Source organism: Cupressus sempervirens, chromosome 9, assembly GCF_028749045.1.
Source record: "Cupressus sempervirens isolate cs-2001-9-10 chromosome 9, ASM2874904v1, whole genome shotgun sequence".
NCBI classification, from domain to species: Eukaryota; Viridiplantae; Streptophyta; class Pinopsida; order Cupressales; family Cupressaceae; genus Cupressus; species Cupressus sempervirens.
In genome coordinates, this window is record NC_143126.1 from 321,710,786 (window position 1) to 321,733,779 (window position 22,994).

At 35.4% G+C, this 22,994-nt stretch overlaps 1 protein-coding gene across 2 annotated transcripts in view; it reads left to right on the top strand.

The window, feature by feature from the left end:
• Positions 1-427: 427 nt before the first annotated feature.
• LOC149538665 (condensin complex subunit 2-like) overlaps positions 428-22,994 on the top strand; it is a 91,085-nt gene continuing 68,518 nt past the window's right edge. For both annotated transcript variants that reach the window (XM_089799995.1, XM_089799994.1), the window contains exons 1-2: positions 428-820; positions 936-1,034. In XM_089799995.1, the coding sequence (XP_089656121.1) occupies positions 584-820; positions 936-1,034 (336 nt within the window). In that variant the 5' untranslated portion in view covers positions 428-583. The remainder of the gene's footprint in view (positions 821-935; positions 1,035-22,994) is intronic.

The window sequence follows — 22,994 nt, forward strand, 5'->3', positions numbered from 1 at the left end:
CACTCATAGTCATGGGAAACATATTTCAACTTCCAATAAATGTTGTTATTGTATTCACATCCTTCGCGATACTAGAAATGGCAATATTATTTTTAAATGACAAATACAATAGTAAATGTGAACGATAAATGTGTTGAAAGCGGATTGGTAAATGTGTTGATTAAAAGAAAATGCAGTACAGTAAATGTGAACAATAAATGTGTTGAAAGCGGATTGGTAAATGAGTTGAAAGCAAATTGTCTAGAAAATGGAAAAAAAAAAAAGATCGCGAGTCCTCTTCAATCGTCTTGCAAGACATTAAATATACTCTCAACCATTGATCAACAAAGGTAAGTTGATTTCTTCAATATAGCAATAATAATAAATAATTGCAATAGGAAGAAAATTAGAGACTTAAAGCCAAGGATTTAAAAATAAAATGAAAAATAATCGTATATGGATATTTGGAGGAGCCCATGGGGTAGAGCGGCAGTAGTTGTTTTGAATCTGATAAAAAGCGGGGGAAAATAGGTGCCGTCAATTTGAGCTGTGAATGAGGGCGTGGCTTCTCCACTGTGGGCAGCAATAGCGAATTCCAGTAAGGATGAATGGTAAAACACCGTTGAGGAGCAGGGTTCAAGGCGTAGGGAGGACTAACAGTTTGCTGAGCCCCAACGATGACGATTTTGAGAGGGCTCAGGTGCGAGCTGCGCGTGCCGCAGCCACCAGGAGGAAATCCATTGTTGATCTGCCTCCCCCTGTCAATGAACACGATGACCTCCTTTCAAAGAACCAAATTCTCGATCTTTTTCACAACACCATCAAGCTCGCCAGCGAAAATGTAACTTTCTAAATCCCCTTCGTTTGATTTGCCATTAGTCCTTTCTCTATCAAAACCATTTGCTTTCAAATCTAGTGATTTACTTAAATAATATCATGTAGACGAATGCTTGTAGAAAATAAACCAGCGGAACACTTGGGAGCTCAAGTTAATTGACCATCTTAGTGAGATCATCTACATCAATGACAACGACACGGAGACAAACTTCCAGAAGGTCTCTCTCTCTCTCTCACACACACACTTTCCCCATATCTATCTAACTTATATTTGAAGATCAAAATTTGAAGCTGTACTATGTTTATAAAACAGTCTATGCGCTTAATATGGAAATAAAATCGAAACAGGCTTTAACTTAATTTTTTCGTGTTCTGTGAAGATAATTTTAGCATCTGACTGGAGGATATAATTATCAATTGTTCCATCAGTGCACTGCAGCTTTGACTCATACCTTTGAAATTTAGTGTTAGTATGTCAAAGTGATTTTCTCTTAAAGCGTTTTGAATGAATATAAGATTTTTAATAATATTCATTAAGGCGAAGCAGCATATGGGATCAGGGTCAGCACATGACCTCTCAGCACCAAAGCTCTATAATGTTTGTAATCTCTTCTCGAGCTCAGACCTTATGTATTGAATTTTGATCAGAAGCTTTGTAGTTTTGTCACGCCTTGCCTCCTCCAATAAGGTGCTTTTTCAAGGTTTCTTCGTAGCTGGTATGAATGTTGTTGGAGGCTGAGCACTCTATGACAAGGTGCTAGCCCGCCTCCACCACTCCCTCATTTCAAAATCAGAAAATTCTCATTTTACACTTCTTATTAGATATCACATTTTGGCTTTCCATTTAATATTTGCTCCTACTTTGACTTTTTCATCACGGTCTCACCCAGGATCGAATTCTTGATACAATAAGCTTTTTCTCATCTTATTTGTATTGTCCATTTGGTGTTCCTAACTTATTCTCACATACTTTTCTATTTTTTCATCAGTTTTTAAACATTTGGGCATTTTAACATCCCGCTTATCAGTTATTCATCAAATATTTAGCTTGCTTCATCCATGCAATCTTTCTTCTAGTTAATCCCTTTTCCAATGTTAGTTTAGGGCAGCAATGGTTCTCCATTTTAAAAATTTTCTTTAGGTAACTTAGCAGTCAGATCGTCACTGATGACTCCAAAAGGAAAATACCTGATTGTGGTTTTTGCCGTTCCCTAACTGGATTTCATTTGCAATAAAATCAACATATTATCCATTTTTATGAATGACATATCTAGTCAACATCTTCTCAATAACTATATATGCAAAGGTAAGGAATACTAATTATTGCCTTAGCCTCCCTAAAGCCATAAAAAATGTTATTTCATTTCTCAATTTCATGTTGGGCATCTAAAGCAATGGGAATTAGCCACATTTATACGAGCCCTTTGATTGCTTCTCATCAAGATATTATTGCACTCACATTGAAACATGAAGATCACATCATTGTCTCAATTCTCAAGACACATCTACAATTTTGTCTAGAATTACTCTTAGATCCCATTGGAGGTTTAAGGCTGACTTAGATGATTGATGCCACCTTCACAAATCAAAATCTGATTTTGAAAGTATAGATAACATTAGTTGCCCCTATGATATGATAACATGATTGATTTTGTTGTTTTATTTACAGCCCTATGATATGTAATAACTTTTAGGTTTCAGGAACTCTAAAAAACCTATTTTTCTTATCAAAAACATTAGTTGCCTCTCATAAATGCATTCCAAATGATAATATTTTTGCCATATGATTTATGCATAGTTACACCGCCCTAGGAGATGGGGGGACGGGGGGACAGAGGGGCCTTGATTTGGTGACGGCAAGGGTACGATGGCGGGGGGACCGGGGGGGGGGGGGGGGTGGCGGAGGGAGCAGGGGTGCATATACTACACATATGATACTTAAAATGCTAGTTATGAAAAGATGTACTACAATTATACAATATAAGATACAAAGATGCAAAAAACTTAAACATTGCATTGAAGTTTTCAACTAGAACGTCATGATTCATGATCAAATAACAAACAAACAATGAACATTGAACGTTGAACATCAGAAAATAATAAATATTAGTCTATATATCAGTCTTTAGATCAATAGTATGAGTATTTAGATTCTACTATCTAATAGTAATCAATGAACATATGAGTCATAACATAAAGATGATTACAATAAGTATCATGTGCCATGAATCATGATATCAAAATAAGTATATAATGCAAACAAAAACTACAAGTCTCCAAGAGTCCAAATCAAAATGCCAAATCAATGATCAATGATCATCCCCTGGAGGTTGGAAGTTGAAACTCATCGCCACAGGAACTATCAGTCTCTCCAAGATCAAGAGCCGAAAGGGGAACACCAACTAGCCCTGTGGTTGGATCTAAAGCATCCTCCTCCTCATCAATCTGCGATGGCTCCTCAAGTTCTACATCCCATCGTGATGCTGGGCTTTCCTTACACACACTTGTCTTGCAGTCATTGATACACAACACACTGTGTACAACCACTAGCTTCTTTGCTCTTTGAGAGGTAAGTCTATTCCACTTAAGAGAGTGGATGAAGCTATACGTAGACCAATTCCTCTCAGAAGCTGAGGAAATAGAAACCTGAGATGAAAAATAATTGGCCAATGTAAGACTCGGGAATTAGAAGTTGAACAATGATCATTGAACAATGAATAATGAAAAGTTAAAAGTTGAGGAACTAAGTACTTGGGATAGCAAACAAATAGCTAGTGTGGTGGTTGTAGATTTCGCTCCATAAGCTGACCACCACAAAATGGGATCCTCTTGTGCCATAGTCTTGATATCCGCCTTTGCCGCTTGATTGTAACCCCTAAGAGTAGCAAATTTGGTCCACTCAATGCGAACCTTAGCTGTTGTCTCAAGGTCATACATCCTATCTATGCACTTGAAGAACCCCTCCTTCACCTGAAAAAATTTAAAAAGTACAAATTATTAGCAAATAGAAGAATCAAGATGCTAGTAATGTGAATGATTTTAATTTATAAAATGATAAGAATCTAAGTCTTAAAGTGTTCTATAATATAAATCACCTTGAATCATCGTGAAGTGGTGTAACTCTACCAGGCCTAGTCATGTGCCACCTTGGATTCAATGCTTATGCAGCCATGTGTAAGGGTGTGTAAGTTTGTCCCATCTATGCTAAATAATAGGCCGAATGTGATCATTGTAGAAGGCTAATGTGGGGTCCTTCCCTCGCACAACTGCCCTCATCTGCCCAAGCATAGAATCAATGCACTCATACACCTCTCCAAGTGTGGGCGCATCCCCATCTCCATATCTGATCACCTCAAGGACTGGCCTAATAATAGAGACAATGTATTTGCATCGCTCCAAAATACATCACTCTTAACTATATCCTTCACCCTCATCCCCTGCTTTGACCTGGAACCATCCCACCTATTCCATTCATTTGTCATAACCATTAGTTGCAGTGGCTTTTGCAGCTCAAGCATTCTCTCCAAGAGAATGAAATAGGATGCATATTTGTTGATGCGAGTTTTATGTCACTACATAACATATTAGTGATTGAATATTCGATACAGAGTATCAAACATACAACCCCTCTCTTGAAAAGTTAATGCTCATGAGACATGAGTATAACTCCAATGTTCCTTACACCGACGGATACTCACTTAGTTTTATCGATGTGATTTGTTGGTAATCACGTAGGCAACCTTACGTTGTTCATTCAAGGATGACTTGGACTTTGGTGGAATGATGGAGATGATGATGGGTTTGTGAAATATGCGAGTGGCAGACAATATTGATGGTGGTGATGATGTAGGATGTGTCTGCCAATGATGATGTTGGTGGGAAAGCAGTGGTGGTGGAAGGTGAATGGATGTGTTCTGATACTTGACTTACTTCTCTAACTTCCTTCTCTAAACTTCGACTACTGAGCTACTCACTATTCTACTCCTACTCCTATGAATGGAAGGTTAGCAAATGGATGGGGATCGAATCTAATGAAGGTTAACTAGCAGCCCCACCTCCACATATGTAATGATTCAAAGGAAAATGAACTAGTTTACCACACAAGGCTTCCCAACCAGCCGCTAGGATGCTAGTGGTCTAGTATTGATCCCTATCAAACATTTACCAACATCACCATACAATTAGCCATCTACTTTACTCTTGCTTAAACAACTTGAAATGCAACCAACTTTAACAACTTGAAAAGAAATCTAACTATGTGAAAGTAGAAGTCATGCAATAAACTTAATGTTCTTAATCAACATGCAAGTCACAACAATGAAAAAGAGAGCAATTTTGGTATTATCTTAGCAACAATTCCTCTGACCCTTTACAAATGAGAGCAAATGGCCTTATATAGGGGCAAAAAATGCAACGGATGGTGGAGATCAAAACAAGATCAACGATCCATATTGGATCTTAAAAATCCTAATTAGGGTTGCCACCCCATCGGCCAATGAGAAGCTACCACCTCGTCAATGGACCAATGAAAAAAGTTTAAAAGTGGCAACCAATGAGAAGGCACCAAAATGGTGGCCAATCAGAAATAGACACTTGTCCTATTCTAGAAGAAAGAAAAATTGCCACTTGGGCTTACATCAAATGATCTTCTAATATAACTCTTCCCTTTCTTTCATTTTCTTAGCTAAGGCAATGAACTTAGCTAGCTTTTCGTTAACTTCTTCCGTAGGAGGACAAGGTGTGTGCTTCGCTCTAAATTTCGCTGACTTCACCACGTTGCCTGCTGCTTGTAGCATCTTTTCATGATCCTTCTAATATTCTTTCGCAAATCCAATAAAAGCATTGAGAGAGGAAAGGGTGCCCAGATGCTTCTTCTTGATAGCAACTTTTCCTAACTCATCCAATCTCGATCCAGGTCCTGTCTCATTGATATCCTCCTTTGATGTCTTCAAAATCAAGTGCCACCCCAATGTCACTCATCATGGTTGATATGGAAGTGTCGACGCTTGGGCTGTGATGTAGCACCGTACTCTGTATCTTCTTTGCCAAGGGGGATTGCACTTCTTTTAGTCTGTCCTTCATCCGTATCATGTCTGCTATACCGATATTGGTGTTAGTTATTCGCTTCATTTTCTAGAAGAAAGGTGTTTTGGGCATCATATCCTCTTTGTCTTTCTTAGTGTTTGTCCGCTTGGGATTCTTACTTGCACTAACATCCTCCAACTCATCGCCCTATTACGGGATGGTAGAGTGGTGGACCAAAAGGCTAGCAGAACCAAGGGAAGCAATCCTTAGACTAGAATGGAAGAAGGATGTCAGCTTAAGGATCCCTTTCAACTCTAAATGATTAAAATTTAGCTTAGCTAATAGCCGAACAATGACTTTTCGGATTTAGGATCAAACCTTGAGAATTTCAAATCCACTTGCAAATCGAAAATTTATCATGTTATTCAACTTCAAATAAAATCGCCCAACCTAGGGCAAAAATTGCAGCTCCTTGCAAAAAATCAGTTTGCTAAAAAAAAAATTGCCAACACCATGGAAAATCTGCCTTCCCACCAAAAATTGCCCAAGACAATGGCCAAATTTGTCCTTAAGAAAATCGCCAATGGAAGAGAAATCAGCCCTCAAGACCAAAATCGCCAAAAATGGAGAAAAAACTGCCTTGCAAGGAAAATCGCCCAACACCAAAGAGCTGCTCCAAGAAGAAAATTCGCCCAACAATGGAGAAATCTGCCCTCAAATAAAAATTGCCCAAAAGCAAGGAGGAGAAGATGAGAAGTGAGGAAAGAAGAGGAAGGAGTTTCCTCTTATAGCCAACTCCACAAATCCTCCCTAGCTGGCCGACTTGGACCCTGAGAGAAAGAAAAACAAATAATTAATGCAAAATTATGGCCCACAATTAAATACTTAACCAAAATTAATTTTGCCATGATGAAAATTAACTTTTTAAATTGCCATTTGGACCAAAATTGCAAAAACAAAATAAATAATGCCTTAGAGGTGTTAAATATTTCCATTTAATTAAGATTTAGTAATTAATACGTCATTAAAATTGGATTTTGGCTAGCCAAAAGCCATTTTTCATTATTAAATTACTAATTTCATTAAAGACAAAAAAGTTTTCAAGACAATTTAATCCATTTTGCAATTTTAATTCCAATCGGTTCAACTAAGCAATTTTAGCATTTTAACACATAAAATTATTTCTCTAAAGTCTAAAATCGATTGTGCAATTTGATTTCATCTTCATAAAAATTAAAATTTTCACCAAAAATAATTAAGATTTTCTAAAAGACCAAATTTAACAAAATTTTGATTTTTTGAAAATTATCCAAATTTACACAATTATATCCAAATTTTCAAAAGGAACTGTCTAAGTACAAAATTCACAATTTTATCCTGCCAAGTTGGAATTAACTTTGAAATTTGTTCGGCCTAAGGATAGAATTGGTGGTTCTGGAAAATCAAGTTAAAAAAAAGGGTGAAAATAAGCTGAGTCTCTCCCACTGGCCTAAAGTTGTCCAAGGCTCAAAATTTTCAAAACTCAAAAAAACTTGTGGACAACTTCAAAAAACTATTGCTGAGGCGATAAAAAAACAGGGTCCCCAAAATTTGGGGCGATGGTGTGAAAACCTCACAACAATATTGTGTCTCAATTGGCTTCAGGAACTCCTTCTTGGCGAAGCTTCTAAATAGTGCATGTGAGGTGTGTTGGTTGCAAATATACATTTGTACATCTCTACCATCACTCACCACTCCCTTTATCCAACTAATCTTCCCCCTATCCTTTAGAGCATTGTTCATAGCATGCACACAACAAGGGGTCCACCAAATATGTCGATATGTGGCCTCAATAAGCCTCCTAGCAGCTCTGCACACATGAGCTGCATATGTCACTACTTGGACCACATTTTGTGGTGCAATCTTCTCAATGGCTTGCCGAAGAATTTGAAACTGAAAATCAGCATCTTTTCGATGCCCTGAATAATCAATTGCCCTAAGAAAGAATGGGCCCTCCATACATGTGACTATGACATTGATGAGTGGACGGTGTGCAATGTCCTTCCACCCATCCATGACATTGTTGCACCTTGATTCCTCCCAAACAACGCTCATGGTCTCCGTGGACTCACTAATCTTGGCATACTCATCATCCAAAATTTTAGTCCTCAATTTGTGCTCACTTGGTGGCACATATGATGGTAATCCTGCTTTCGCTACTTTCTGAAATGCCTCCTTAAAATAAGGAGACCAAGCAATGTGAAGTGGAATGCCATTGACAAATAACATTCTCTCAATGCATGCATCTAACTTCTCTCTCGTCTGGGCTGCAAACAATTTTGCTATAGGGTTGTTGTCACTAGATTGTGCCCTGCGTTTCCCCTTGGTCGTCTCAGCTACTGCTACACCTATAGAGCTATAAGTAGAAGAAGGTGCAGAGGCTGCCCCTAGCAATGAAGTAGATGAAGCTCATGCTGTGGTCTAGAAGAAGACATGCGTTGATGTTGTTACCTCTGTATTTATTGCTCATGCACCTCTTGTATAGTCTGAATCTGTTGCCTACCAGCCAAGGTAGTAGGCACTGGAAGGCCCAAGTCCTCTGGAACTTCCCAAAACTTGTTGAATTCAATTCTAATCTTCAAGTTTTTGGATTCAGCCAAAAACTTACATGGTAAGACACCTTTACTAGTCCAAAAGAGGAAGTGTACATTCACTCTAGTGATGCTACCATACCAGTCTTCACCACAAATATTGCATCTCCACTTTCTTGTGCCATCTATTCCTGATCCGCTTGTTATTCTAGTGGCAAATTGTTTTAAAAGAGATTTTGGATCAAACTTACCCCTAGCACATTGTGCCAAAGCTGGGGAGGGGCAACCAATAGATGGAGTACTAGATGGTATAAAATTAGTACTCATGGAAGTGGAACTAGTTTGGGCCCCTTGCTGATTTGGCCCAACGAAAACCCCAATCTCATGGTCACCCCTCTCAACGGTGTTATCATCATCCTCAGCCCCAACCTCAGGCTCAGGTTCATATTCTGATTCATTGCCACTATCTGAATGAAATTCCATCTCATCATCACTATGAGTATCAATGAAGGAGCTCATTGTGACACTGCATTTCACAAAATGAAAAAACAAAAGTTAATAAAGCTAAATAAAAAAACTGTAAAACTAAAACATCAAGAATCTTAATCTATTATAATTTATTTAAATTTATAAATGATAATCATAACTATAACAAAATGAAACAATTTACAACCAAAGAAACAAAAAATTTAGAAATCGGAATAGGAAAGGCTTATTGTTTATTAATATTTAAAAAAAAATTAACTTTTTTTGTTATTTCTTACATACTGAAATCAATTCAAAATGGCCCAAATCCTATGGAACCATTGGAAGTCAATTTTTTTTTAAAAAAAAAATTTAATGAATACAGTAGAAAGAGAATAGAAGTCTCAGTTTAAACAAACGAAAATAGACATTTCAAAGAGTCCAGAGATAATAGAAGTTGTTTAAACAAACGAAAAAATTCATAAACATGCATTTGAAAATCATAAAAATAAGTTACAAACCCTACCTTTTGCTTGAAAAACTTCTTCAACAAGATTTGGTAAACTCGAAACCACCCTCCTCTTCTTCTTCTTGCTCCTAGGCTCTCCCTTTTCACTTGCAAACACTTTCTTCACTCTTGCACAAACCCTTATCTCAACTCTTCACTCTTCTTCTTCTTGCTGTTGCAAACAATGAGAAATGCAAATGTGAATTAAAATGAAGAATAGAAGGGTTTTAAACAAAGGAGGAGGAATGGATGAGCCCCATAATCCAATACCATAAAATTAGAAACATTAAAACATTTAAAAAATGAGTTCAACTTTTTAATTTTTTAAGTGCCTCTTTTGCTTGCTGCGAGAACATCCAGGCATCCCCCCACAATGAAGGAGACTCTTTGGCATCCCCCCGCACCCCCACACTCAGAGATGTCTCGCTGTTTTTGGCGGCAGTGGTGTCGCCCAAAACATCGTCCCTTGTCTCGGGGACGTGCCTGTCTCCGAGACGACCCAGATTTGGGGGGGGGGGCGCGTCCCCTTGTTACACTAGATCTATGTTGACCTAGGAGACCAAAATAGGAATTGCATACAACGTTACACAAATGTAAGTTAAGCAGTAAAATGTGTTGTAAGTTAATTAAACTTGTTAGAAGGCTTGTTCTAGAGGTTTTTGAGACTGAATTCATTGAGATTCAAGTTCATTGTGTGCCCAAGTGCAAAAGCTTGTAATTGCCATTGAACATTTGTGCTCAAGTAATATGTCATATATTTTGACAGATTTTTCTCTCTTATGTAGTTCTCTGAAATAAATACTTTGTCTTCTTATTTGTGTTTAATGTTTTCACTCATTTACACATTACAAGTTATTGTTTGACAAGTTTTTAGCGCTTAAGATATTTCATGAATTTGTATGTTAGTGACTTGCATATGGTATAATCATCCTTGTTTATGGATCAAGTGACATTAGTGTAAGTTTTTTCTTTGTATAAATTGCTGCGAGAGACTTTGCAAGTTCATGCCTACAACAAGATCAAGTGGAAGAAGATATTTAGTAACTTTGCAAAGAGACATAGAATCCCATAGGCGAAGATAGAACTAAGAAGAATGATATAAGACCTTGATATGAAGGGAGGTACCTCAAACTAGAAGTCGTTGTCACAAACATATTTTAATTAATGGAGATGGCAGAAAGCATCATGGATACTCTCACCAATGATTTGTGCTTTTTCAAAGGCATCAAAAGCTACAAAAAAGCACACTCCAAAGATGGAGACCAACCTTAACGTGGTGAGACACAAGTTTTTGAGATAAGGATGGTAGGGGATAAAAAGTCTCCTTTTTGAGATGGATTTTTGGTAGGCAGAGGATGGTTATCAAAGACTAGGGAAAATTAGATAAGTATAGAAGACTACAATATTCATGTGGTTACTTTGATAAAACATTGAGCATATATACCGTTGAGCCTTAATACATAAGATTAGAGTTGAATAGATTTCATGAGTGCTAACAAGACAATGAATAAAATTTAATTGCTTTCACTGTGATTGTGCATGTATATTATATAAGAATTACAACAAAATAATCAAAGATTGCAATTTTTAACCAAAATGACAAAGCATAGAGAAAATGCTATTGCCCCTAATTAACTTTTTTGAACATTAAGTCATTACCACCACAAGGGGTTGCCTCAACCAACGAAACACCAACCAATTCATCCTATGCTTCCACATTGATTTGTGTGGCATCTCTTGGATTAACATTATACTGTGTAGTTGAAGTTTGACAATATTTAGGAATTTGTTGATCTGGCAACCACAAGACAATGTGCTCAACCACAAGCTTCTCCTCTTGATGGATTGAATGAAGTTGTATGCCAACCATTTCCTCTTTTATTAGGAAAGATCAATTGTTTTCGAAAGCCCATGAATGAGATGGATCCTCAACTTTAGTACATCATTGCCATTCCACATCTATCATTCATTAGGATTAGTTTGAGCTAATGCAACTCTATTTGTCCTTGCCTTTGATTTGTTGAATATTGGACCTTAGAGATTGACAAAGGCTAGCTAGTGTGTTTAAGGTAGACTCTTCATTAGTGTGCATTTTAAGAGCATCTTAATGAGCCTTTTTTTTACCACTTTATCATGTGATAGTTGCATTCTACCATGCATAGCTACATATCATTTGGGATTTACAACATAGGTTGCGTCAACTACATATTACCTTAATAAAGTGGGGTGTTTATAGTGCTCCATTGCCATGATATAATGAGCCAACAATGCTTCTCATAAAATCCCAAAGTACAACCTTTGCTATGAATGACTTTTTTGTCTACCCAAGCATGTTGTCAAATGTCTCATAAATCTATCAATTGTCAGGAGAGTTCATATCAACATATCTTATGATTTGCATAGTAGTTAAAATGAAGGAGCAAACATATAATGTTGGTTGAAATAGATAAAGAGTCTGGCCATACTCAACATCTAGGTAGATAAGTCTTCCATACTATTCAAGGAGAAAAGGAGCAAAAGCCAAAAAGGTAAATTCTACAAGTATAATGACGTGATAAGTATACTGTTGTTGTCATCATGATGTGGATAATCTTTTTGGAAGCCACATTTAGAAAAATCCTCATATAAGAAATATAAAAAAGAAGATTATTTTACACATAATATACAAGGATATAGTATAATATTTAACAAAGGTTAAAATATGACTATAGCTTGGAAACAAGGTTTGAAAGTTCTTGGACTACAAAGAAGAATACTTTTAATTTGTTTGCACAAGAGGAGATTGAGTGATAAAAAATTGTTAACTTCAAAGTTCAAGTTGGTGGTGTAAAAAATGTTACACTTTTAGTTCTTGTTAGATAGCTAATTTCATGTGTAAAAAGTTGGTTCAATTTTTTTAAAAAAAAACTTACCAATTCCCCAAGTCTTATGCCTTGGGGTTGGATTTAAGAAGGCATCATTTTACTTTTTAGTATACAATGTGCATTGAAGTTTGGAGTGAACCAAAATTTTGTTGATGAATTGATTGTGGATGTTGTTCCTTTGGATGCATGTTTGACCAAAAATTTATTTATTATGGTAGGGAAAACAAGTGTTGCTTGATCAAAGATGGTAAAAGTGATATGTTATATACTTACAAAAGCAAAAAAGAGTAACTTGTTGCTCAAAATCTTCATGAGGGGAGGATATGGAGTGCAAGCATCATGATAATTCTCTTGGAGGTGGAGAAAATAAATGTTGATTGAAACTAGAGAAAGGGAAGAGAAGAGATACCCTCCAAAATTTCATGACAAATTTAAAAGTTATCATGGGTTTGAAAGTTACCACCCAAGTTACCTAAAACTTTCTAGGACTGCAAAATGTTGTCATGAACTTGATTTGTCATACTCTAAAATACCTTAATAAAAAAGTAGTGGAGGTGCAACGTAATTCCCAAAGCATGCCTCTTCTTTGAATTGCTTGCTTCCCCTGTATCTTGAAGAAAAAAGGCTATAACAACTCTGATACTGTGTACAAATTTGGTGGCCATAATGCTATAGGAGCAAAGTGATATAAGCTTAAATCAACATCAAAATAAGAGAGTAAACAAGAACAACAAAGAATTGTAGAAAACCTTCTTGGCCTTAAGCTCAAATCAAGCTTTTGAATATACATCACAAAATAATAAGTTATAATTACTGTCGAGATTGGCATGTGTATATACAATGAGTCATTGGGATATGAAAGGGATAGAGTACACCTATTGAGAAGGTCCCACATGTTGGCAACTTTATGAAACCATCAACATCAAAATGTGAGAGAAAAAGGGAACAAAGAATTAGAGAAGGCCCTTTTCATCCTAGGTACAAATCAAGCTTGAGTATTTATCAAAAAAATATAAAGGATAAACAACAACAAGCTATATATAAGTAGTTAGGGTATGAAAGGGATAGTATATTAAAATTTAATATTAATGTCAAATAATGTAGATCCTCTACTAGATGTGAGGTAACACATTAAGAGAAAACTATAAATGTTACCTAAAAATGTACCACCGCGATAATTGTGAAACCAAGAGGAAAGAGATATGATTTAAGTGTATAATCTTCGATATCCAAATTGTCCAACTAAGTCCTTAAAACATACTATTACAAATCTCTACCTCTTTTGGAACAATATACGTGTTATTTGTTACATTGCTTTGTAGCTCTCAAAAAATATGGTTTCATTTAAGTTTTCTTTTTGCTTAACACATTTAGAGAAAGCTTTGAGGGCAGAACACTTTTTTGGTTGAGTGGATGTGCTATCAAATTGGATCTCCTCTTGCTCCATACAAATCCATATTTTGTAAAATGATTTGCAGCTCAATAGCTTTCCTTTGACATTTATACTAAAAGGACATGCATTCGACTCTATGAAAACTCAATGAGGGAGGGAATGAATCTGTTTCACTTCCCTTCCTTGCCAAACATTTTACATTGTATTTGAGGAACCTTAATTTAATCCATTCTTTGTCCTTTGTTAATCTAGGCAATTAATTTAAAGCTTGCACGACAACTTGCTAACAATGAACCAACTATGGTTAATATTAATAAGACAATTGATTTGCATAAACAATGGGTGGGGGAGAGGAACCAGTAGTCGTGAGGGCTAACTTCGTCAACATGTAGCCGCTACATGGGATGTCGTAAGACCTTCGTTTTTTTTTTTGAAATATAAAATGGACATTGAGCTACCTAGAACTAAGGTTTGAAGGTGTGACTCATCACGCAACTCGTTAAAATAGTGCACCTAATAAAATGTGTCTAAAAAATGACTTTTTGAACATTCGACCAAAGCTTAATCTAAAAATCTCTACTAATTGAATTTAAAACTATCATTTGTTGTTAATAGAATATTGTATAACTGTATGAAATGTAACACATATGCAACTTAAATGGATCAAATAATTATTATTAATCATAACTATTTGTTATATTTAACTTTTATAAATAACACAAAAAGACAAATACTTCAACACAAAAAAATTATTTGTTGTTATGAAAATAACACATTATTATATAAAATACAACATATATTTAACACAAAGGGACCATTAGTTGAACACTAATTTTTTTTGACAATCTCACACATTTCATAAGAAAATACAAGACATTTATTGGTATTCACCTTTTATATTTGTGATGATACATATTATTGATATGGTTTACTTTATGCATAGACATTGCTACCCCAATAGTTGTACACATAAGAATAGTATGTGTACACTAAGATATCAATGTTTATTTAAGTGAGCATATTATGTTTTGAGTGACACACATATATTAGATAGCTATGATATCTTGTTTGAGATAAAAAGTTATTTATTTCACTTATTAATGAATTCATTTATTTATTTTTTCTATAACATTTATAAGTTTTCATGTGTTCAAGTATTGGTATATTTTTGATCAACATTTGAATTTTTATATATTTACAAATAGATCAATTAATTACAACATATAGTAAAGATGTGTTGGAAGATTGGACTCTATATTCACGATAGGGTGATCGACTATTGGACCCCGCTCAACTATTGGGTCCTCTCCCCTATCATATAGGTCCTTAAAATCAACATTCATAAGAGTTGGCATAGGAGGGTGATAAACATTTAATGGTTGCAGGAGAACTGGTGGCTTGTAAGTTTGTGCAAGCAATTATTTCATTGTTTTGGTACCTTGTTGATGTTCCAACATCATTGTAAGGATATAAAACTTTAATATTGGAGAAATGTTTTCCTACTATTCTTAATATTGAAATCTATTAGTTCTATGAGTAGGCAGAATCATGTTATGTGAAAATTTAAAATCAAACTGCATATTTGTTTTATTGGCATCAATGAATCCAATATCATGCATGATGATTATCATAGATGCTAATATTTAAAGGTAAAATATTGACCAGATAATAGTAACCTATGATCAAGCCATTTTTTTGGAATGTGTTTCTTGTAGACATTTTGTTGTTGGAGTCAGAATAGCTAGATACACATACAAACCCTTCCCATGCACATTTATTGTTGTATCTAATACGGATATGGGTACAATATGACTTGGTTACGTGTTGGATAACATACCCATGCATGCCTCCAAAACACTAATTATTTAGTTTGATATTTTGAGATTTGGATTTAATAAGTTTGATGTAATTTGCCTCTTTTTGTTGATAGATAAATTGCAACCTTGGGTGTTGCTCCTAATTTTATGAATCATAAACAAATACAAAAAAAGCTTGGATACAAGTTTTTTGTACATCCAATAAACTTAAATAAACACTACAAATAATTTCTAGGGGCTCCATACAACTAGAGATAAACAAAATTAAGTGCTGTACGTTCAAAATCTTCTAATAACAAACACATGCTAGAAACATATTAATTGCAATCACAATGTGAAATTGTGTCATCTAATTTGCTCCTTGTTGATGAACTCGATTGGCCAATTGATCTTGTTTGAAGTCTCCAAACCTAAAATTTTCTTTTGGAAAGTTATGCCTTCCACAACTTTTTGGCGCTGATGTGCAGGATTGGAAGATCTCAAATAGAAAAGAAAGGTGAACCATCAAATCATTTCTGTTTTCTATTGAAGCTTTAAAAAATTAGAGGGAAGAACTACACCACCTCTAAAATTGGCCACCTTCAAAACCAAATTTAAATCACCCAAAAATTGTTTCTTAATGAGAGCCTTGCAAAGGTCATTTATTTCTCCTTTGGCTCCCTAATGTCCAACAACAACAAAACCACAAGCAAAATGTCGGTATTTACCTTGTATTTGTGGTTTTCCATCATGAACTCGTTACCCAAAACTCACCAAACGACAAAGAGAATCAACCCATGAAGGGTTTTAAGAACACATTTTAGCCTTTCCTTGTCATTTGTAATTAGGTATAGGATGCCTATATGAATACCTTTGTTGCATCTTAATTAACTGAAACAAAAGTGAGGGTATTGAATTCCTTCCTAAATATAATTTTAAAAACTTCAATTGTGCAATTATTTATTTCTATTTCAGCGGCCCATATTCTTGAGTTTCTTCCAACACAATTATACTATGTTTTAGGATTTTAATTTTTATAGATTTAGAAAAATCTATTGTTCAAAATTTTATATTTATATTAAGTTGTTTGTAGTCAATTAAAATACTAGAGTTTTTTTTTTATATTAAAATAAATAAATCTTTGAGTTACCCTTAGTTATATGGGCGGGGGGAAGGAGAAATGAGTTTACAAGACAATTTTTTTAAATCCGGAATAGGGGATGGCAACGATGGCTATATAAGAAAAGGGAAAATATAAAATATAAAGGGAAATCTGAAATTTCAATTATATTCATATGATAACTTTGACAAATCCAAAATTATTCATCAAGATATATACATTATTCATAGCAATTGAGTTGAAACTTGAAATGAGAGTTCAAGTTTCAATATCATCTATGAATAATTCCACACTAATAGATATAAAATTAAAATTTTTCCTCTTTGATCTTATAGATCATAATGATAATGAAGTAATGATTTACCTTCCAAACTTACAACAAATTGTCTAATACAAGATGAAGCTAATATGGCCTTCTGAGGGCTTTAGGAAACTATACACCAATGCTCTACAAAGTAGCACCTTAACAATTAATTTCTTTCCTTATGAGTAGTAGATATATGTTCTCATTGCATAGATCAGTTTGTGCAAAATATAGGCTTCGATGCTGAAGATTATTGTATTGCAGATGCTACTACTGGATTTTATCTTTTTGAACATTACATTAACATAGTAAGACGAACATTACATTATACATTCAACATAGTACTAAAAGCAAGCTTTTCATAATAGCCAATCACATTAACTGAGAGGATTTGTATTAGCATTTCATAATAAAATGCTTCAGATAAAAAGATTACATGGTTTTGCCCATAAATGTTTTTTAAGCATTACTTTTTTTGTTTTTGTTTTGCTGCTTATTGATGTTGGGGACGGTTGAGATGTCCCAACTCTCTCAAGGATGGTCTGCCATCTCCAAACCATGCCCTTACCGTTTGCACGTTTTGGAAATGTCTCTTGATTTTTTTGCCTCTCTTGGGATGGCTAGGAAATGATTCTTGCCATTTCCCCTCCTCAGTACAGTACTCATTTTTGAAATGCCTCTAATTTGGGTGGAAACACATCCGTGGGTAGCATTAGTGAATATAAATGAAATCTATTAATATGTTTTTAATTGTTTATTCTTTACTAAATTATACTACTTAAGTTTTAACATTGTTGGAATATATATTTACTTATTTTGTTGCAGTTTTAATTTTTAAGTTAAAATTTAAACAATTAAATGTGAAAATTTAAACAATTAAATGTGAAAATGATTTTTTTTTATTGATGATAATTTTATATATTTCTTTAATACTAAAAATTAAATTTATAACATCATAAATGGAAATATTTTATAGTTTGTTCAAATAGTTATCCATGAAAGGCACTATACTACCATCCTATTATCTCCTACTACACACCTTAAAGATCTACACAAACATGATTAACTATGCCCTAATTGTGTAGATAACTCACATAATTACTACATTCATGAATAAAATTCATATAAGCCCTACATTCTTCAAATGGGATGACAACTCCTATACCTAATTACCATCCAAAAAGGAAGACCCACAAAAAACCAACGGAGCATTGTCAAGCATCCTACTTGTCTTGTATTGCCTTGAGCATAGCATCCTTGGATTCAACTAGTATGAGGAACCCACCCCTGGTATTTGACTAAGCTTTCTTTGTTTTATTGACTAGCTTTTCTTTAGGTTGCTTATCCATCACCATGTAGCGCTTCTCCTCCTCCAACATTTGCAACAATTGCTTCAACATTTCCCATCCCCTCCTTGCTCCTTTAATTCTGTTCACCTTGTGTGCTCTGGTACTTCACACCACAAGAGACTTGAAAGCCTAAGACAAACCTTTCATAACCCTCCACAAACTATCGTTTGTCCTCAACTCTACACCTAGCTTTGCCAATCTAATAATCAATACCATTCGCTTAGACCACTAAGGTTGTACACATGCCCTCATCATCCACAAAGCCTCCTCTCTCAACCCAAGCTATAAAGCGCATGCCAAAAACATAGAGGAGATATCCACATTTGTTCTAAACTTATGCTCTGTCGTCATGAACTCTTTGCCAAAGATAATGTTGATGCATTGCCAGAATCTTGGACCATCTATTAAGAAAATCCCTCCCGTCCTCTTAACAATCACCTCCCCTTTAAATACTTGCAATTGATTGAAAGTAAGTAGGGAAAAATTTGCCTCGATTCCACTCTTTTTTTTTGTTCTTTAACTTGACAACTTGGATGAAGGAGCTACTACTAGATGCAAATTAATAATCATACGTCTTGCGTTTATTTTTCCCATGCTCGCATGTTGCTTAATCTAGAGGCTTCTTCCTCAAACCTGATGCGAATCAATAAATTCATCTCACCTTTGGCTGATCATGTAATAATGAAGGCATACTTTCACAAATTCATCTACATTTAAATAATCCTTTCTCACCTTTTAGTTCCTTATAGCATCATCATGAAAACTTAAGCCCACCCGATGATAGCATATAGATGGAAAACTTCCTTTTTGAATTATGAATTCTGTTCTAGGAATAACCCTTTATCAAGTTTCAATAACACTAAATGGCTACATTACCCTTCCTTTGAGGCCATCTTCTAGCACATTACTTTAATCAATAGGACACCATGAATCAAAATCTCCTTCCTCAATCCCTCTAAAGTTCTTAACAAATTTTCTCTTTGTTTTGATCTTTTAAAGATATTCCTACCCTAGACATAGTATCTGTAACTTGATCAACTTCTCTCCGTATGAGACACTTTAGACATCTCAAAAAGGCCCAACGAGGATTTAATTTTGTGCATGTATTTGTTTTTGTACCATACAGAAGCAATGCAAGGTAGGAGAATCCTCAAAGGAGATGTCGTAGCCCCCAACAAATAACCACATAGTGGAAGAATAAATAATAACACATATATTTAGATCCAAAATAATGCCCATTCTCATAATATAATCATAAGATTTACATTCGACATGCCCAGCTGTAAGGTCTTCCGGGTTACGACCAAATACATAAGCAATTACAATAGTAATTTTGCAAGATCCCTCAAGCTCCAACCCAAACACGAGCTAGTCTAGATCCACACTCTGGTATAAACCTCCAAGGAAGATCTCAACTTATGCTCGCAAACTCACCAAGCAATCTCCTTATTTTTCAAGCCGCAGCTACTGCCTCTTCTCAAACTTTATCCAAGATCCAAGTGTAAACTGCCTCACATTTGGCGCTCTATCCACACACTCTGGAAAACTTCGCTTAGTTAGCTACTCCATCTTCCATGCTCTTCTCCAAGCTGGATCCCACACTCTCTATGACTCTCTCCACTTGAATGAATGAATAATGACAAGCCAAGGTCCTCTACTTATACCAAACCAAGCCACAAGTCGGCCACTAGCAAGTTACATTAAATAAACCCTCAAGCCACAAGTTACATTTAATAATGCCACCTATTAAATGCATTTTTCCTCTTTTTCCAATTTTATTTATTTATTAATTATTTTTCCTCTAATTTTCGTCACTTTCTCTCTCCACTTTTTTTAAATCATTTTTTTCTCTATTTTTTTGAAAAACAAACAAAAACAAAATTATTTCCCCCTTTATTTTCTGATACAAGATGCTCCTGCATTAGACTCCCCAGGTAGATAGAAAAGTGTGTCCCACACTTTGATACCAAAAGAAATATCAGCAACTATCTTCATCTTCACCAAAAGCTTCCACTCCAACAGAGGCAAGAAAACTGACATGTAAATTATCCACATCTGCATCACTCTATCAAACATCAGAATCTCAACCATCCAATCAACTCGCTCATTCCTAGGAACAAACTGAACATAATGCTTCATCAACAAACCCTCATCCACATCAACAACTAGTGAATCCACACCGACAACAACAAACTCTATATCAATAACAATATGCAACTCCTCATCAATATATGCCAAACTCTCAACACCAACCATCTCATTGCTCACAACAAGATGCTCTACAACATACAAGTCACCACTAACAACAACCGGATCATCCACGACCGAGTGCTCTGTAATCTCCATGTTAGACTCAACTAACTGATCATGAAAACAAGTCTCGATCCTAGCATCAACAAGGTTAGGAATATCCTCAACAACAACCTCTAGTTGCTTTGTAGGTTCTGTATCAGACTCCACAAACTGATCAACAAAACCAAACTCTTCCACCTTGACCTTGCTATGCCATCTTCTCTCTCGAACTAGTCTTCTAACTGGCCAGACAACTCTCTTTTGGATTGGTAGACTCCAACTTCAGTAGCATACAACTTCCTTATTTTGTTTCTCAAACTCTTTTTGAAAAAGCAGCATCCACTTGAGCTATTGTCTCATTAATCCTCTTAACTATATCATGGAGATTTGCAATCATCCCAGGGTCCAATCCTCTCGGTGCCATCTTCCAAGATCTTCGCAAACCCTCTGCAACAAATCACCAACAGATCAATCTTCCCGAACAAGATCAACCTTCTGTCTTCACAACCATAGATCCATCTACATGTCCTCCCAAGGTCTTGGTGCAAATTGCCTAACTTCGGCGATCTGTCTACACACTCAAGAACAATCTTTGCTTTGATACCACTTGAAGCAGTGTGATACTAGTTTACGCAATGAAAGGTGGGAGAATCCCCAATGGAGATGTCCTAGCCCCCAACAAATAACCACACAGCAGAAGAATAAATAATAACGCATATATTTAGATCGAAAATAATGCCAATTCTCATAATATAATCATAAAATTTACATCCAACATGCCTGGCTGTAAGGCCTGCTGGGTTACAACCAAATACATAAGTAATTACAATAGTAATTCTGCAAGATCCCTCAAGATCCAACCCAAACACTAGCTAGTCCAGATCCACACTCTGGTAGAAACCTCCAAGGAAAATCTCAACTTGTGCTCGCAAACTTGCCAAGCAATCTCCTTATTTTCCAAGCCACAACTATTAGCTCTTCTCAAACTTTATCCAAAATCCAATTGTAAATTGCCTCACATTCGGCGCTCTGTCCACACACCCTGGAAAACTTCGCTCACTTAGCTACTCCATTTTCCATGCTCTTCTCCAAGCTGGATCCCACACTGTCTATGACTCTCTCCACTTGAATAAATGAATAATGACAAGCCAAGGTCCTCTACTTATACCAAACCAAGCCACAAGTCGGCCACCAGCAAGTTACATTAAATTAACCCTCAAGCCACAAGTTACATTTAATAATGCCACCTATTAAATGCATTTTCGCTCTTTTCTCCAATTTTATTTATTTATTAATTATTTCTCTTCTAATTTTCGTCACTTTATCTCTCCTCTTTTTTTTAAAATAAAATTTTCTCTCTTTTTTTTTGAAAAATAAACAAAAACAAAATTATTTCCCCCTCTATTTTCTGATACAAGATGCTCTTGCATCACATACTCCAGACTCCCCTTTGGTAGTATCAATAGTAATTAATGATTCCCTTCTAGATGGAGCTTGGTGACTTTTAAATCTATTGCCTTTTAAGTAGCTTTAAAGTATAGCTGTGCTTTAGCCTCATTGTTTGCATTCCCTCCCATTAAACTTGTAGCACCTAATAACAAAATATCACCTTTCCAGTCACACACTACATATTTTTCTCTAGAAGGGCCCAAATTGCCTTTCAATGCTCCATCAAAGTTAATTTTAATCCATCCTATGTTAGGAGGATTCCGTGATTATTGTTTCACCTTTTTAGAAGGAGGTTTCGCTATAATGTCCCTTGTTAGAATACCTCAATATTTGACCTAACTACTGTAATTTGTAAGAGTTCTCTCTACTCTTTTATGTATTCAGTATGATATACAATCAACAAAGTCGTAATCTTGGGTATCTCTATATCAGTCAATCTTACTCTCACTCATGCTTTGTATCATTACCCATTCCATGTCTTCATGTTTATTAGAATTTAGTGCAATTATAGTATTCTTTGATCCCTATTAATCTCATAGCTGCTTGCTGATACTCTATATTGTTTATTTTCTTTCTTGTATATATAAAGTTACAACTCTTCATATATGATTAGATGTGTCTTCTGATGATTCTATCCATTTATATATAATCTTCATATGTTTTAATTTCATCTTCCTAAGTATCACTTCTGTTTCTTATCTCCATCATATTTTAATATTTACTTACTCGTGTCATTTGTTTATGATTTCTCTTAATAGGATTGCTACCTTCCACCATGCCCGCTTGTTGACTGATCACTCCAACACCATATTGTCCCTCAATGCTTAATAATCAATTTGATTACTGTATATGATTGTGATAGGGCTTTGAATTGTTTTGATGTAATCATGTGGACTCTCGAAGGCAACATCTATACTGGCATCGTTCCTTGCCATCATTTCATATTCTTTTCTTTCTTCCTGTAGCTGCTATGTGAATATTTTGATTCTGCTGAATGCTATGTCTGCCTGTATACATCGTCTATGATTCTTTATGATCATATG